At 45.9% G+C, this 16,481-nt stretch overlaps 1 protein-coding gene across 1 annotated transcript; it reads right to left on the reverse strand.

Moving 5' to 3' along the window:
- Positions 1 to 2,921: 2,921 nt before the first annotated feature.
- TAGLN3 (transgelin 3) lies at positions 2,922 to 15,769 on the reverse strand. Its single transcript, XM_080377693.1, has 5 exons — positions 14,596 to 15,769; positions 13,983 to 14,164; positions 12,965 to 13,139; positions 7,703 to 7,805; positions 2,922 to 3,486 (listed from the first exon to the last, which is right to left on the reverse strand). Exons 2-5 carry the CDS (start codon positions 14,160 to 14,162, stop codon positions 3,345 to 3,347), a joined length of 600 nt encoding a protein of 199 aa, XP_080233819.1. The 5' UTR covers positions 14,163 to 14,164; positions 14,596 to 15,769; the 3' UTR covers positions 2,922 to 3,344.
- Between the last annotated feature and the right edge of the window lie 712 nt (positions 15,770 to 16,481).

Below are 16,481 nucleotides of genomic sequence, written 5' to 3' on the forward strand. Positions count from 1 at the left end.
TAGGCCAGAGTGTTAATGTTTAATTAAAAATAACATTAATATTTCTATACCAATCCTACGGGAACAGGGAAGGGTAAGGTTAACCCACAGAATAAAGTATACTTTGCAGCATCTACTGCCAGATATGAACAGTTAGATTAGTTTGATGGTTTAAGGTAATGAAACAATGTGTTGTGAGCTTGGAAGAGGTTACCCAGAACAAGATCCTGGGGAATCGGTCTGTTTTGCTGTTGTTCCCACGCTGTGTGGAACCAGGTCCTGTGTCTGCAGCCACAGGGCATAGATTTTTCTTTCCTGGAGCACTTAGCTGTTGTGAATCCAGTTTGTTAAAATTATCATTTATTTTCTTTTTTGTTTGTTTGGGTTTTTTTCTGTGCAAGCACACAATGTTTTCTAGAACTTCAGTGAGGCTGTGAGTCAAACCTAATGAAAGCACATTTAATTAGGGAATTCTTCAATGAAAGAACACTTCACTGGGGCATGGGCTTTCTTCTGCTGGGACATACCCTATTGCCACAGTCACAGATGCTGATGGAGAAGGAAGGGCAGGGGCTGCAGAAAGCGGCTGGGCTCAAGGGGTCTCAGTAAAGTGGCCTCTTCTGCCGCTGCTGGAGGCCGAGTGCTGGGCTGGATGGAGCCCTGCTCCGACCGGCAGCTCTGCCTGCTCTCCCGCGTCCGCCGTGCGAATGGCTGGGACCTGAATTTTTCCCGGTCCCCACCACTGGCTGCAAGGTCAGGGAGAAAATTTGGCAGAGAAGGGGGGCAGGTGATGCCACCACATGGCATCAGGGATACAGAAAGTAACATACCCTGGGAACAAAATTGGCAGATGGCTCTTCAAAATGGTGTTTCCAGCGAGAAGGACATACAGAACGGGAATTCTGCAGCCAAAGGGATGGGGAGACCCAGGTGGCCAGGCTGAGGTCTGGCTCCTGCAGACTGTGTCCCCGTGCAGGGGGTGTGGGGTGACCTCTCAGACCTCTTACCTGCAAGGCAGCGCCTCCAGCTCCGCTCAGCCCACCGTGCTATCTGCTGGGGCTGGAGCTGTCTAATTTCTGTTGGGGAAGGCGTCTGCTGTTCACACTCACCACGGTGAAATTTCTGCTGGCAGTCATCTGTCTTCTCATCAGCCCTAATTGTCTTCATCAGCTTCTTTGCTTTTGGTAAGAAAAACTGCTGTTCTCTTCACATTGCACCTCGTGTAATATCTAGGGGGAAGTTATGTGTTATACTTTGCGCTGAGCTAACACCCCACCACGGCTGAAAGGTGAGCTCCTACCCCCGTGCGCCACCTGGGTGGTCGTCTGATCCTTTGCTAATTCACCTAAGTAATAGAAAAATAGCCCTGAACAGGTAGTAAACACCAAAAAAAGTGCTTGACAAGAGCCCAGTGGAGGAGCCAAGATGCCCTGGCAGGTAGAGGAGGAGGTACAAGTGGGGGCAGGACCTTGGCAGTGGCAGCTGCTATAGATCCCCTCAGCCCCAACCATGTGAAGTCACCTTGATGTCACTCCTCGCTTGCTGTGCTCCACGGTGTTTCAGCAGAGGCAGGGAGGTGTTCTTCCCATCCTTCCCCTGACAGGGAGGATGGAGCTTCATCCCAGCTGGGGGAACCAGCCCTCCTTCCATTTATTTACTGGAACTTAGAAACTTTTGAAGCCACATCAGTGTTTTGCTGTCTCCAGGGCTACTTAGTGGACAACTAGCTGCCACCATGTGTCACTGGGCTCCAATCTAGATAGAAGTCACCCCTACCTGCCCAGATATTACATTTTCAGGTCTTCTCTGGAGCCTGGCCTGAGTTGAAGACACCCCCCCACCCCCCACCCTGAGATCAATCACTGCGTTTCTCTTCCCACTTGCCCGTGGGGAAGAAGCGACTGGGCTTTGGGGGTGAAGCCGGCAGAGATACTTAACAGCATGAAAACCCTGCAAAGAAAACGGCACAAATCCCTCGAGCGTGCATGCCATGCAGCTGCAAGGCAACCTGCGCTCGGCTCTTCCACCGACCCTCCAGCGAAGCGTCCCAAAACTACCAGCCGCATTTACAGCCCGTCACAGGTGAGCATAACGCTATTTGAACCTGAACTGTGGGCGTTTCTCAGGTCAGAAGCAGCATTCTGGCCCTTCTCTAGTTCTTCTTTTGCATTTAAAACACACCTTGGTTGGCATTTCGTTTGATACAGCGTCGACGCTGACAAGGTAAAGCCTGTTCTCAGGTCTGTCTGACAGATTGTCCTTTTGCAGTGAGACACTCCCCGGGTCTGGAGACTTGAGTTTGGGATTTGTGACTGACAGTTGCCAAACGGTGCCCGCGCAGCGTCAGGCTCTTCCCCTTTCCTCCTTCTGCCCCCACAGCTGGGACAGCTGACCCCAAGGATATCCCAGACCATATGGCGACATGGGCAACAACAAAAGCTCAGAGAAAAGGAGGAGGAAGGGGATATGCCTGGGGCAACAAGTAACCACCACAGTGCTGAGGCCCCCGCTTTCTAGGAAGTGGCTAAACGGCTGCCTGCCACTGGGAAATAGGGAATTAATTCCTTATTTTCCTTTGTTTTTCACACACAGGTTCTGCTTTCCCTATTAAACTGATTTTAGCTCGATCCAAAAGTTTGCTGGCTGCAATCAAGCCAGCACACCAGGCCAAGGGAAATCTGAGCTAAATCGGGTGGGACTCCATGGATCAGTCAGCGGATAATATATCTTTTCTTGTTGGGAAAATACACTGGGCGTGCCTTTAGACAAACACTAAACTGGACACATAACACAGACTGTAAACACCACAGCAAGGAGCCACTCGGAGAGGGCTCTGGGCTAGAGACAGATCGACCTTTCAAAACATTTAACTCCTTGGCACTGTACCACGTGGTCGCTGGTTTTAATTGCTTTTACCTCTTTTAAATAACGAGTCTAAGAGGTGTCTTTTATTTCTCTTTATTCTTAGGTCAAACGATATCATCACTGAATCGAAGAACGAGGTTACTGGTTGAAATACAAGTGCAGCGTGAGACAAATACAGAAGATAACACTCTGCAAATAAATTAATACAGAATAATTGTCTTTGCATAGTTCAGAAGTGAAAAGTAGGAGGCAGCAGTGCGCACGTGCTGTGAACTGACACACACCACCACGAAAACCCAAGTTTCTAGATGAACTCTGGCAGCTGCAAATAAAACAAACCAAACCAAAAATACCCCAAAACCTTAGAGAGCGCTAACTATTAAAAACCAGGCAGAAAGGGAACTAATGAGCTTTTTTTTTTCTTTTTCTTTTTCTTATTTTTTCTTTTTTTAACAGACCATGCTGCAGAAGGAGTGCTTTCTCTACAGACAGAGATGCTTTTAGATAATCTGCCTTGGCATCCCATAGCCTGTCATACCCGACTGTGATGCTCCTTTGTTGCTGCCCATCTGAAGGCCTATTACGTTCTGTCCCTGACGAAGCTGCTCTTCTGAAAATCCTCGTCGATTCTGCTGTGCTTTCCTGTCCAGATGCACACAAAAAAAGCAATGTACACACATCCCATCATTCTGCGTACGCCCAGAAGATCATGAAAAGCAATCTGAAACTGGCTTATGTTAACAGACGTGCCCCCTGTAATGGAATATTTCATTTGCACCATCCCACAGGCTGGACAATACTGGCTGGGGTAATTCTTTCCTGCAGTTAGTTAGAAGTCACGCTTTAGTCAAACCTACAACACTTCAGGTTTTCACCGTACCGCTTCTTCCAGAACCCCAGGGGGCTTCCCCAGCAGCCCTAACAGGTAAAATATTTATGTAGTGCTGCATATGACACACATGATAGGGTTAATTTGTGTTAAGCCCTGTATCTCTTAATAGCTGTAGTTCATGGGATCTTATCAATGAGACACTTACCTGGGCTGTAATGCAAGTTGATGCCCATCTAGAGCAACAGTACAAATTGGTATAATTTAACTCAGTGGAGCAAATAAGAGCTGAAGGTACCCAGAGGAACAATGGGTCAGAGAAGTGACTTGCTCATTTTCCCAGGGCGAATGATGGTTGCCCGCAGCAAACAATTGCTCTGTTGCCACTTCTAGATGTCTCTCCTCTAAGCAATAGACTTTCCCTTTGCACCTGTGTCTTAACTGTCGGACAGTCCTTTATCTTCTGTCAAAACATACTGACCACTTTTGTTCGGTGTCCCTGGTCTCAAAAGCCCTTTGAATCAATGAACCTTTGTTGGAGTTTAAAAGGAGCCTCTTTTCCCTGAGAACAGCACTGAGGGCCAAAGCGGCGGTTAAGAAGCAGCACAAAAGTTTGTACCCTGCTGCCTTGCAAGAAACTGTTCACCCTGGATTAATCTTCACTTACACAAGGTGGGAAACCCAAGTAATTTACAAGGGAGAAGGATCAGCCTGTGGCCACCAAATAAGCTGTAAGAGCTGGCGGAGCCCCTTACTGGGGGAGGCTTTCAGTCCACCGGACTCAGCTCCCACCCAGTGCCCATCTTTCTCCCTGCTGCATCTGTTTGTCCTGGGATCAGGTTTCCCTGCGATATGGCATCAGTTTCAGTTCCCCTTTTTCTCCCCACCCCACCGCTAGATGAGAATGCTAGATTAGGTGCCTGCTGTGATTGAAAACCATCAACACGATCCTCTCGGTGAGGGTCTGATCCTGTACTGTGCTGAGCATCCTGGCTCAAGTCCAAAAGAGCACTTCAACTCTTCGCTAGGCTCAGGGTGTCCAGGACATCACAGAAGAACCCATGTTGGTATGAAAGCCCAGAAAAGCAGAAAAGTGAGAAAAATCCGCAGGAAACCAGTACCGACCTGTCATTTTTTTGGACGGGTCTCCAGGGTTAGTGTACAGACGAGCCGGGGGCTTACAGGAGCCCGTGGCAGCCTCTGAGGTGCCCCAGCGCTTGCCAGAAAGCACGAGGTTGGGAGGGGGCACGCAGAACCGGCGGGGGCTCAGACAGCAGCCCCCTCACACCGCTGCTTAATTTCTTCTCCAGAACACATACACAGGCACCCAACTACTGCCAGGATCTCCATCAGAGGATGTTTTCAGAACTACTCCTATTACCTAATTGAATCTCAGGTTCACTGTCTGCCTTTATTTTAATTAAAATCCCAGGAACACGGTCTATTATTTTGTTCTGTTTCCTGCTAGAATTTTCAGCTGTGTTGTGGAGTAATTCCACAGAAAGTTGAAAAGTAACTGAACAAAGGAAAAGGAAAAAAAAAGAGAGAGAGAGGGAAAAAAAAAGAAAGAAAAAAAGAGAACTGCAAAGAAGAAATAAAAAGAGAGACTAAAGGAAAGCCTGGGTATGCTAATACAAGTTGATTACATATACGGTTTGGATCACATGGTGTAATTTTTATCATTCTAAGGATGACATTTAGTACATGATGGTCAGACAGGCAGCACGCACTTACGTTTTGCTTTTAGACAGATGGAAATGGCCTTAACTGAGACTGCAGAAAAAGAGGTGAGGGCAAGTCTGTTCTCAGTATTCTCACTACATCAGGTTCTGTCTGGCCTGTCCGCCACCACCTGGCATCCCCCTGCCCACAAATCGAGCCCACCAGAGCTGTTAATTTTTTGTGCCGACTTTACAGCAGTGCTCACGGTTGCCAGCCCGCAAGGTAACAGCCATGGCCCCAGGAACCTCACCAGGGTGTGCAAGGAGCAGGGGGTCGGGCCTGGTGGGACCGGGCATGGGAGACACTGGCAATGGGAAGGTAAACATTTTGGCTCGAGTGTGGGGGTATCTCAAGCACTGTAGGTCCCTCCATGGACATCCCTGTTCCCTTTAACTTTGCCTTCTTTCAGGAATCAGCCTGAAAGCCCTGACTCATTAACACTGGGTGGCAATGAGAGGGCTTGGTCTGCCTGGAGGGATGGGTAAGCTACTGAGAAAACAGCTCCTGGTACACAAGATGGTATTTCCTTATAGAAATAACCGCAGTTTTCCTTAAGGCGTTGGCTATAAAATGGTATTTCAGGGGCTGCAATAATATGGACTGGCTATCCAAGCAGTACGGGCAGGACAAACAGCGAGAAAGGAGGTGATCACATCTTCATTTATGCCAACAAAAACTGTTCCCACCACAATTAAGGGTCCAGATGAAAATTAATTTTTCCATGTAGGCCTTTGTTTTCATTACATAAAACAAATAAGCCTGTCTGGGTCATAGTGACTTCATGTCTGGTTTAGATTAAAGCATGTAACTAGATTTGAACCCAACTTTAAACCCAATTGTATTCTGCAAATACAAATCTATTTGTGCACTATATTAAGTTAATTTAAATTAATTCTGTATAAAGAATGCATAGGAGTTTGCACTTATTCACCTAAAATTCAAGTCTCCCTTAGCCTCACTTAAACCAGCTCAAGGTTTAAGACAACCCAAGCAAAGTTGGCTTTACTTCTGCTGAGCCCCACCTAGAGCTCAGACAATTCAAGGAAAGCAAAGACAAGCAGCAGCACTCTCTTCGTTAACATGCCTCAGACATTTTGGCAGACGGATGGCAGAATCCATGTCAGATGGATGGCAGAATCTCATGTCAATAATATGCCTGTGGGGCAGGAGGGCTAACTTAGGAGGATTTCCCTTTCTTCCTGTCCCTGCTTCTCAGCCTCCCTAGCCAAAATAAATGGAGTTTTAGAGCACATAAACAGCTTTGCCAGGACAGAAAATTCTTCACAGATAACTGGTACTCCCCAAGAAAAAAGATGACTAGGAAATGAAATCATTTTTTGTTTGATGAACAATGGAAAGAGGCTCATGCCTCCTCTTTGCTCAGTAAAGGGGTCACTGTGCGGGGTTTTGCAGACACCCACGACGGGCTTGTCTTCATTAGTCTTTCTCTCTGTTATCTGACGTGAGGCAAAAGTACACTTCTCCTGCCAGCCACTCTTAGGACACACAAATCTGCATGGCTGCTGCCATTTTCGTTCCCTTTTCTTCATAAATGGATATAGAGGATTAGCCGAAGCTGCTAAACAGATCACTGTCATCAGAACTGAATTTCCTAAGTATTGTTGCTCTCCTTCTAGTGAATAAAAGTCAGGGATAACATCAGTGGGCAAGCAAATCATGCCTTTTCTTCGGTGATCAGCGTGGGCCCCTCACACAGCAAGACGGATATAGCACAAAGGTGCCTGGAGCAGGACGCTGCAGTCCTCCCTGGGTGCTCTGCTGAAAGCCACCCACCCAGCAGGGTGCCCCCACACAGACGTCCACACCAACAGAACCTCTAAGAGCCTTGTTCAAAAGGGATGCCTCCAGGAGGCAGTCAGGGCTGGAGCCAGGGGCAACGTGCTCCTTCGTCCTGGTACCAGCAGTGCTGTCCTGGCGCTGGGGCAGGCGGGACACGTAAGGGTGGTGTGATGGGGCTACATAAGGAAAGGCTGCGCTGCGCAGCTCCCACGGGGCTCCTCCCCAGCAGCCCGGGGGCTGTAACTTTAGGCTGACAGGATATCATAAGACGTGCGCCTAGCAGTAATGCTGGTAACTGGGAACCAGCGAAGGGTAGAAAATGTTGCTGCCTGATTAGGTCTTTGCTTCCCTGCTCTAGACTCTGTAGAGAAACCCCCTCCGTTACAAGGAAACTTTGGAAAGACTCTTCCCTTCCTTTTCCAATAAATTTCCTTAAAGCATAAAAGGCAGACGATATTACCAGTTTCCCGGGAAGACAGCTCTGAGCAGCTGTGCTTTGGACTTTACCTGTGAAACCAGGATGGGTCCCCTTTGTAGCAGCCATCATCCTTGGTGACTGCCAAACTGCCTAGAGCCATTAAGGTTCTCTGCACTGCTGCCATGTCCTTCCCTAGAAAGCCAGACAGTGAAATTAATATAAGAAATCCTTGCACAACAAATTGCTTGGCACATTGATAAACAGTCTTATCCAACGTATTAATAAAATCCCTCAGCTGCTCTGCAAAAGTGCATTAATAACATTATAAACACTATTTTACTGTTGCTGAAGTGGAGTTAACTGACATGCAAGATCTTATTAAAAGTCATCAAAGGGACAGCTTCAAATCAAAACTTAACAATTCAGACATTTCCAGGTTTCCAGGCCTCTGGCTATTTTAATGCCTTCCCCCGTACTATTTTAAATCCTTCTAGATAATCCTTTTGGCAAAATCCTCTCCTAAGAAGAGACGCTTTTTGTGTACAAAGAAGGGTAATATACTCAGTAAAACGTGGCTGGAGAAGAACGGTGTGTTAAATAACAGTGCTGTGTCTCTAGTTTCTTCAGCTGTAAACTGGTAAAAATGATCCCATCATTTAACTCCTGGCAATTCCAGACAGTCCGTGTGCTAACAGAGCTCACAGCAGTCCTGGAGAGCTCCTGTGCAGGTAACTCGTATCAGTCCTTCCCAGTTTAACCATCAAACCACCTCCCAGATCCTTCCTACCGGCTTCCTTTCTCAGGCTGCCAAAAATGGATGCTCTGCAGCTTCGTACCTTCAGTTCCTGCCATCCAGGCCAATGTTCTTCCACTTCTCCCCTATGCTACCTCGCTTCATCTCGCGTTTCAAAAAGTTAGGGCTCATCTCATCTTTGGCTAAGTCAAAGTTACATGTTCGGCCATCACTAATTGTTTAGGTTCCCTCCATAAACAACTGTGAGAGAAAAGCTTCTGAGGGGATGATTTATCCCACCTGCACTTGGTGAGGTCGCCTGTCACTTGCTCAGAGACACGCCTTCCACACTGCTGAAACCTCACCAGGTTTGCAAGAGTGCACCTTACACCTTCAAAATATAAGGCTCATTTTCAGTACTGCTTTGCATTTAAAAAATGGCATCCCCTCCTTCTGAAAGGAGGACAATAAATAAATTTTCCTTTTTGGACAATGTCTTTTGCTGCTTCCTTCAGTGAATTAAAAAAAAAAATAAAAAGAACCAAGCAACACACACCCATGAAAAAAAACTAACAAAGAAAACCCCATCAAAAAACCAAACAAGGAAGACATGGAGATTTTTAAAAAATTAAGGTAGCTCCTTTTTTTCTTGGTTCTTCCCTTGGCATTTTGTCACCTGGTGTAAAAAGGGCAGGGAACATAAAGACATCACAGTCAGACAGACTAACCCATTACCCAATCCAGACATATCAATTTTCGGAAAACTTTCTAGCAAAAATTAGTTGCAGCACGTATTTCCAATTGTGTAAGGTGGTAAGTTGCTGGAAATCTCTTTTTGCCTCTCCCTTTGTCTGAAATCCTTCCGTGTTTCTATGACTCCCCTCCTTTTCATTCTCTTCCAGTTCCTCCTCTTTCCTAAAATAATTTATCTAGTTAACAGATCTGATTTTGACTGTAAGTTTTTCACATGGGAAAATAAGTAATTCATAAAAACATGAGATACTAGAGACACGATGATGATGATAACAGATTTCAAAAATACCTCCAGTGGACCAATACTAATGAAAATCGCTGTAGGCCAGCTGAGTGTCGAGGGGAGCGAGCACCGCACATTCGGTGTTTATGTTTATGCATCACCCTGATTACAGGCAGATGCAGTTCAGGACTTTTGGTTCATACGAACCTAAACGTGTAACGCACCGGCCGAGGTGAGGAAGACACCCTAAAACTGAAAACATTTAGCAGCTTCCAACTGTAGCTGTCATACAGCCTATTAAAGCTTCTAGCAACCCTATCTGCAGGGGACCGTTTGCTCCGAAAACCAATTGTCAGCCATCCGGAATCCTCGTTTTCCTGTATTTGGTAACACAAACTGCATTAGATGGGGTCCTCGCTTAAGAGGGCAGCTGAAGACCCGACATCCCACACGCGCACGTACACAGGGGCACATGGAAGAGCGCGAGGCAGCAGCACTCCGAGCTCCCCAAAGCAGCAGATGTACCATATGCTGTAACAGATGCCACATACAACGTCCTTGGGATGCCTCCCATATAACGAGGAGCGCGGTGACTGCCTGGGATGAAGAGGGATGTGAAGAAGGATTTAAAAGCGAATGAGCTGAATAATGATGGCAAGCACAGAAAAAAAAAAAAAAAAAAAAAAGAAAAACGAAACAAAGGATGGGTAGCAAACTATGACGATCAGCCTCGCGGAGCCATCTGGCAGCTCCCCCCGCTCTGCACTCGGCTCTGCTTTATTTGTCAGTGGTGAGTGGGAGACGCTGGAGGGGAAAAACAGACCGAGTGGGAGCCAAGTGCCACGTGACAAAACAGCCACGGCTACGGCCCTGTGTCGCACAGCCTCCTCGCTGCGTATGAGGGGTGCTGCGGGTGGGAGAAGACCCCAAAGCCATGTGGTCTTATGGCATCTGCCCCCTCCCAGAGAAGGGTGCGAGGGGCTCGATGGTCAGCATAAAAAGGGCTGTGGAAAAATTTTACATTTCCAGGGAGAAAGTCACCTAACGCTGCGGCCAGGTGACAGAAGGGATCATACACACTCCCTGAAGCCAGGCTTGACTCTGGCATTGCAGAAAATTGCGGTCAGTGCCTCTCCTCAGCTCCTTCATTGACAGCTACGTGGGCTGCCTGCCCGGCCCCCAGCCTCAGCCTCCCTGAATCACGCTGCAGGGACCCACGCCGACAGCGCTTCTCCTGCATCTTCAGTATCCTCTGCAGCGTGCTTTGAATAGCACAGCCTCGTAGAGGATCTTGGCACTGCCTGACCAAGGAGGAAGGGACCTCTGCTCGCTCCTTGTGCTAAGCCTTTCTCTTTGGGGGAAACCTGGCTGGAAGGCTGCCTTCTCCAGGTCAAGAAAGGGGAAGGTTCAAACCCAAAGATGGAGAATTGATCTGCGTCATATTCCTGAAATGCCTTTCTGTAAAGGTTGAACAAGTACCCAGAGGTACAGCTGCCTCTTGCCTGCCTGGAAATATACAGGGGAGAGATTTGTAAAAACCACAGTGAACACAGTATCTTAGGCATGGATTAGGGAAAGCTGCTCAGCATTTATGTAAGAAAGGACCAAAAGAGAGGTGATACTTCTCCTGGACCAAGAAGTCACAGAGATGCAGAAAAATGCACCAGATGGACTGAGTGAGTTTGAAACAGCCAACAGCAGATTGCATCCTAAAACATTTTCATTAATCATTACTAAGAATTACAAAGCAAAAGCTCTCGGAAAACAATTAGTGGCAGAGAAAAGCTGTTTTTCAGTCACACATACTTTTCTTTCCCTATAAACATAGGTTGACATCTCTTTCTAAAGAGGTGACGGTGTGAAGTATAGGAGTGCTGTAATTAGGAAACAGTGAAAAAGAGACTGTCCTTTCTGTCCAGCTAATGCATCCAGGTTCAGACAATTCAGCCCTGAAGCAGCACGGACGCCAGAGGTCAGAGCTATGGTTAGACATAAAAAGCTTGCAGTGACTCACTGCTGGAGAGACATACTGTTTCATCTCAGCACTGAAATGAGCAGCAGGACGGATGAAAAGGGAGTGGGAAAGTGAGGAGACACAGATTAGTTTCGGGAAGTCCTAAAATAACAGCGGAGAAGAGTCTTGTATGTCTCCTTCCTAGGTTCTCGTCTTCTGGAAGTTACCAGCTTTTTTTCCTTACATCTGTTGAAAGAAAGTGATGAGTGAAAGGAAATGAGGAGAGAGCCACCATCATTAGGAGCTTTTTGTCTTCAAAGCAAGGCCTTTTCATCGTAAGGATCGTTGTACCATACTTGCATTTGCATGGTGTGAAGCCATTATGAAATGCAAAAGACTGCAAAGAACAGCATCTGCAACGAGCTATTACCATCCCTTACAAGATAGATGGAGCTTCTCTTTCAACAATCTGCTAGGCTGCCGGCGGGAGGGTGTTACTCCAGGGAAGCAAAAATCCCTTAAATTTAAGACATTTAAAGGGAGAGTGGATGAAACACTAAAGACTGGATGGGAAGAAAAAATCCTGCCCTTGTGCCCAAAGGCAGGACTTGTCAAGCAAATCCTGAAAACCCTCAGAACATTACAGATCCCAGCAACTCTGGCAGTCAGCGTACCCTTCCCTTCTAACCCACGCATGAAGAGCTCCCCAGTCTCCCCCTCCTCGAGCTGTCCTCCAAAGCAGTAAGCTCTTCCACGTATCCTGACGAACAGACGCCACTATTTTTGCTCCGTGTGTGGTCCCACACAAACTACGCTGACCAGTTTTCCCAGTGGCTTGTTCTCTTCTCTCCACTGTTTCATGCTCACGGCAGATTCTGACCCTTTCACTACCCTGCAGCTGTCCCCGCTCTGAGCCTCCACACAAAGCGTTCTGCATCACCTTGCCCGGAGAGACGCAGGGTATACAGTGCCTTTGGTTAGAGCACCGGGAAGGGGTGCATCACCACAGAAGTGGGCAAAACCAGCCACTCGAACGCACAAATGACTCAGCTCTTCAGGAACTAGAACGCTCAGTTTCCATTTTGAGCACGGGATGGAGATGGCCTTCACCCGGCTTAGTGCAAAACCCCAGGGGTACTCTGGATTTTTTTGCTGTTGCCATAGTGACCTTTCCTAAAAGACTGTATCCTTAGAGAGAGATGCTCAGCTAACATGGTGTTAGCAGTGAGTTTTGCTTCTTGCTAGTCATAAATGAGTCCTCATAAGCTTCACAGAGGCATAGATGCTCCTGGGAATGCATTTTATAGCTCTAATTTAAGCTTTGCTTATAATTTGAAAACAGCAATAAAATCTCCTCATCAGAAAATAAAGGGTTTCTATATTTGCTATTAGAAGCCATTTACTTGGAAATCATTAGCATTTCTTTTATTAGGTCTGTGGATTTCTATCAGAATGATGGGCTTTGGGGTAACACATGAGCCTGGAAAGGGCTCCGGCTGCCCTCAGGGTAGTATAAATCCCTCAGAGGAGATAACGCATCACCGGAAGAACATGGTAATGAGGTAAGGCAAACAGAAACAAAAGATGATTACATTAAGGAATATGCCATAGACAAAATGCACCGTTGCAATACGTCAAAGCAAAATAAAATGAAGACTGCAAGCTGTCTTCCAGTTTATTATTTTTACCTTCCCATAAATCCACTGTCTGGAAAATATCTGTTGTTCGTACTCCGTAGATTTCAGCAGCTTTTAAGAACTGAGAAATTTGCTCCATCTGCTTGAAAGCCATTTTTGATTCGGAGATCTTTGCAATGGGCTCATTTCCCTTTGGATGCAAACTGTTTATTAACTTGCATAACAGCTGAGAGAGAAATTAGAGAGAGAAACAAAATTACAAAGCAGTTACCAAACTGGAAGTCAATTTCCACACGTGAAATGATGCTGCAAAATGCTTTTGACCAGGTCAGTTTCTGTCAGGGACATAATTTCTTCAATTAAAAACAAAGAAGTGAACTGATAATAATAAAAGTGTATTATAAATGCATTAAAGCTTTCATTAACTGATGGCAATAGCCTGACCAGATAAATCCTAATCTGCTAGAAACAACAAAGCAATCACTGGTAAAGGTTATATAACAACTGACAGAGAAGAAGCCACATGCCTGAGCCAAAAAAATAAGCAATGTCAATTGAAATATTGTTAAAGTCACTTTGGCAGAGATTCAATGATTAGCGTATTCTTACAGCCCACTGCAAACAGCAGCATCTGCCTGTTGTTCAATAAACCAATGGAATATAATGTTTTAGCTACAGGATTATTCCCAAGAAGAAAACCGTTATGACATAATCCAACCCTTCAGATTTTCTGTCTCTCTTCGCCTTTCCCTGTAAAGACTGTTTGTTTCTTAAAGAGAAACGTATACTTCTGATTTTTAAACAGATCTCATTTAACTGTATCAGATGCTGAAGGAATGAGTCATACTCATATGTAACATGCATGACTCATAAGAATCAGAAGTACCGTGCACTCGTAAAATAATTATCTTCTGAGATTAGGACTCCTGGTCAAAGGGAAATAAATCAGATGCTGATATCTATTTCTGCACTGGCTATGAGTTCTGACCAGTTTAGCTGCATCAAGACAGAAAATAAGGACACTGTGCATATAGACACATGCAAGTATGTAACTGGACAAAACACTTACCGTTCCGTCCATCAACCAAGTCTGAAAATGTTGCCTTCCAGGAGGAGGGTGCTCTATCTGTTCTCCACACTGTACAACAATCCAGTTCACCAGCCTAGACTCTAATTCCGGGTCATATTTCTGTTCAATCTTTTCCTGAACTTCTCGGCTTAAGCCATAGCTTGGTCCTCTGTTAGCCATCTCTGGAACGAAAGCAGAACTTACTTGGTGGGTAGAGTCCTGATCTGCGGCTTTGAAGTACGCACCAGAGAATTAAATATTAAAAGAGTGAGCAGCCTGCCCTATACGTTAGGCAGTTGAACAGATGTTCATCAACACTGAAAGTAACTGTATGGCACCGGTTATAACTGTTATGCAGAACAGGGGAGGGATCAGCGAGGGAATATCCTTTTCCAAAAGCACAAATCAGCTACAACATTCTTTTTTTAAAAAAAAAGAAGGTAAAAAACAGCAGCCCCCCCCCCCAAAAAAAAACAAAAGCAGCAAAGCAAGATTTAAAACACAGCAGGTTTTAAAGAGAAGCTTCTGCTATGATGACAGAGAATACAATTAAGAGTTCTCAGATCAATGTTAAAGCTGCCTGCAAATCCAAAAGCACTTTAAATTTGCCTACCTAATACTTGCTAGTAAGGAGGAGGTTGTACATGGGCACTCGAGCAATCCGATTAAAGATGCAGTCAGGGTCTTCCTCAGCTGAGATGCAGGGATGGATATCCAGCGACCAGCAAACCGAAAAGCCTTGATGAATTTAAGAGACGGAGGCTGCCACAATGCCCTGCCGCTGCTGCAGCATCGTGGTTTGAAGAACAGTGTATTGATTTGATTTTCCTCACATATGAGGAGGGTCAAAGCAGGGGCGTTGCTAAGAGCCATTCAAGGGGCCTGCCTACTCAGTCACAGCCTGGGGATCCTGTTTATGTCACCCATCTGCAGTCTGTTTTCATGCATGTTTCCTCAGCCCCGTGCTGTTCACACTACAGCCTCAGTTTTACTCCACCTAGTCTGCATCAACCCAAACTGCAGCAAGCATCCCAGTGCCAGATAGTTAGAAACACAAACAGAGGCACTTCACCAGCTCTGTTAAAGGAAGGTAACAGAAATTACTACACGTCATTTATTTTTAATCACAAAGCAGGAGCAAAACCTTTTTCTCCCTGTTCTGCATCACAATGCTAACAGGCTTAGAGCGTGAAAAACAACGTCTCCTCTTCCCTGTTCAAGAGCTGATAAAAAGTTTCAACAAGGGGGCAACAGGAGAAAAAGTCAAGGAAGAGAAGGCCGGTAGCAGGATATTATTATCACCCTATCATTAGTATATATTAGGCTATCAAATAGCGCAACAGCGTCCCAGGAAAGCCACTCGCACCACTAAAACCAAGGGGAAATCACCAAAAACTAGCAAACCTACAATAAAAGCACAAGGATCGTATTTTCTGCTGGGATGAGTCAGCATACCTTCAGTGACAGCAAGGGAGCTATGCCCATGTACGGCAGCTTAAATTTTGATTATACCACTGCAGTGGTGGGAGGGGAGAGAAGGCAAGTTAAGACAAGAGACTCTTCTTCTGGTCTGACTTGTACAGATTTCTCCTTTATGAAATAAAATCATTTTGCTCCTCTCTGAGTTGCACCAGACTTTCTCAAACGTCTTTTGTCCGTGCTGTATTATCCACCCTGCTACGAAACAGTTGCCTTTTGGCAAATGATTCATGTTCAGCTTAATATGAAAGGAGGTTAATAAACCTGAGGTGGATTCACAATCAGCTTTGCCAGCAAAAGGCCTTCTGCTGCATTTAAAAGGAAAAGGAAGAGGGAAAGGAATACAGCTCCTTGTGTATTTACCTGGTAATGGTCTCTTCATCCATTACTTTCCCATTTTAAGACCATGAATTCTCAGATTTCTATTGCTTTGGATGCTGCTGGGCTTGAGCAGACTCAAGAGATGAAAAATTTAATAGATGACCTCATTTATTGTTGTCCTCCACAGACATTTCATTTAGTGCTTTCTCTTCTCTGCACTGGTAGTTTAAAAACCCTATGAAACATCAGATTACATAACTCGGAGCATGCTACGTGACAGGGCCACCACTCGAGCACTTTCCGTCCCAGCGAACGCGCTGTTGAAGGCACAGCAAACGCACAAGGCACCGAGACTGCGAGCCAGGCCTAGGGGTCAGGGGAGGACTACACTGCAGCTGCAACAGGGAAAGGCAGTACATGAGCTGGACGTCCTTTCCATTCAAGCAACTGTTACGGGCCAGGCCTTACACTCTTTGGCCAGTGCCACAAAGAATAAGAAGCTTTATTTTGCACTTTCAGATCTTTTTGCGTTCTTCTGTTTGGAAGGGAGCTACCTGGGTTGCTTGGCTGTTTCTGGTCACACCAGGGTGTGCAGTGCTCACCGGCGATGAGATTTCATGAAAGCCACTTACCTTTGCATCAGCCTCTGACCCCGTTTCCTAACTTGGGGGCAGGAACAGGTAATTTAACTCCCCTAAA

This window comes from Falco punctatus, assembly GCF_963210335.1.
Source record: "Falco punctatus genome assembly, chromosome: 2".
Classification (NCBI taxonomy): domain Eukaryota; kingdom Metazoa; phylum Chordata; class Aves; order Falconiformes; family Falconidae; genus Falco; species Falco punctatus.

What these genes read in the sequence shown, in the direction of transcription:
- TAGLN3 (XM_080377693.1), bottom strand. Translation starts at nt 14,162, where the DNA reads ATGGCTAACAGAGGACCAAGCTATGGCTTAAGCCGAGAAGTTCAGGAA. An exon ending in GACAGTGGATTTATGGGAAG is followed by an intron (nt 7,806 to 12,964) that starts GTAAAAATAATA and finishes CTGGCTTTCTAG; the next exon opens with GGAAGGACATGGCAGCAGTG. An exon ending in GACCCATCCTGGTTTCACAG is followed by an intron (nt 3,487 to 7,702) that starts GTAAAGTCCAAA and finishes GCATCTGGACAG; the next exon opens with GAAAGCACAGCAGAATCGAC.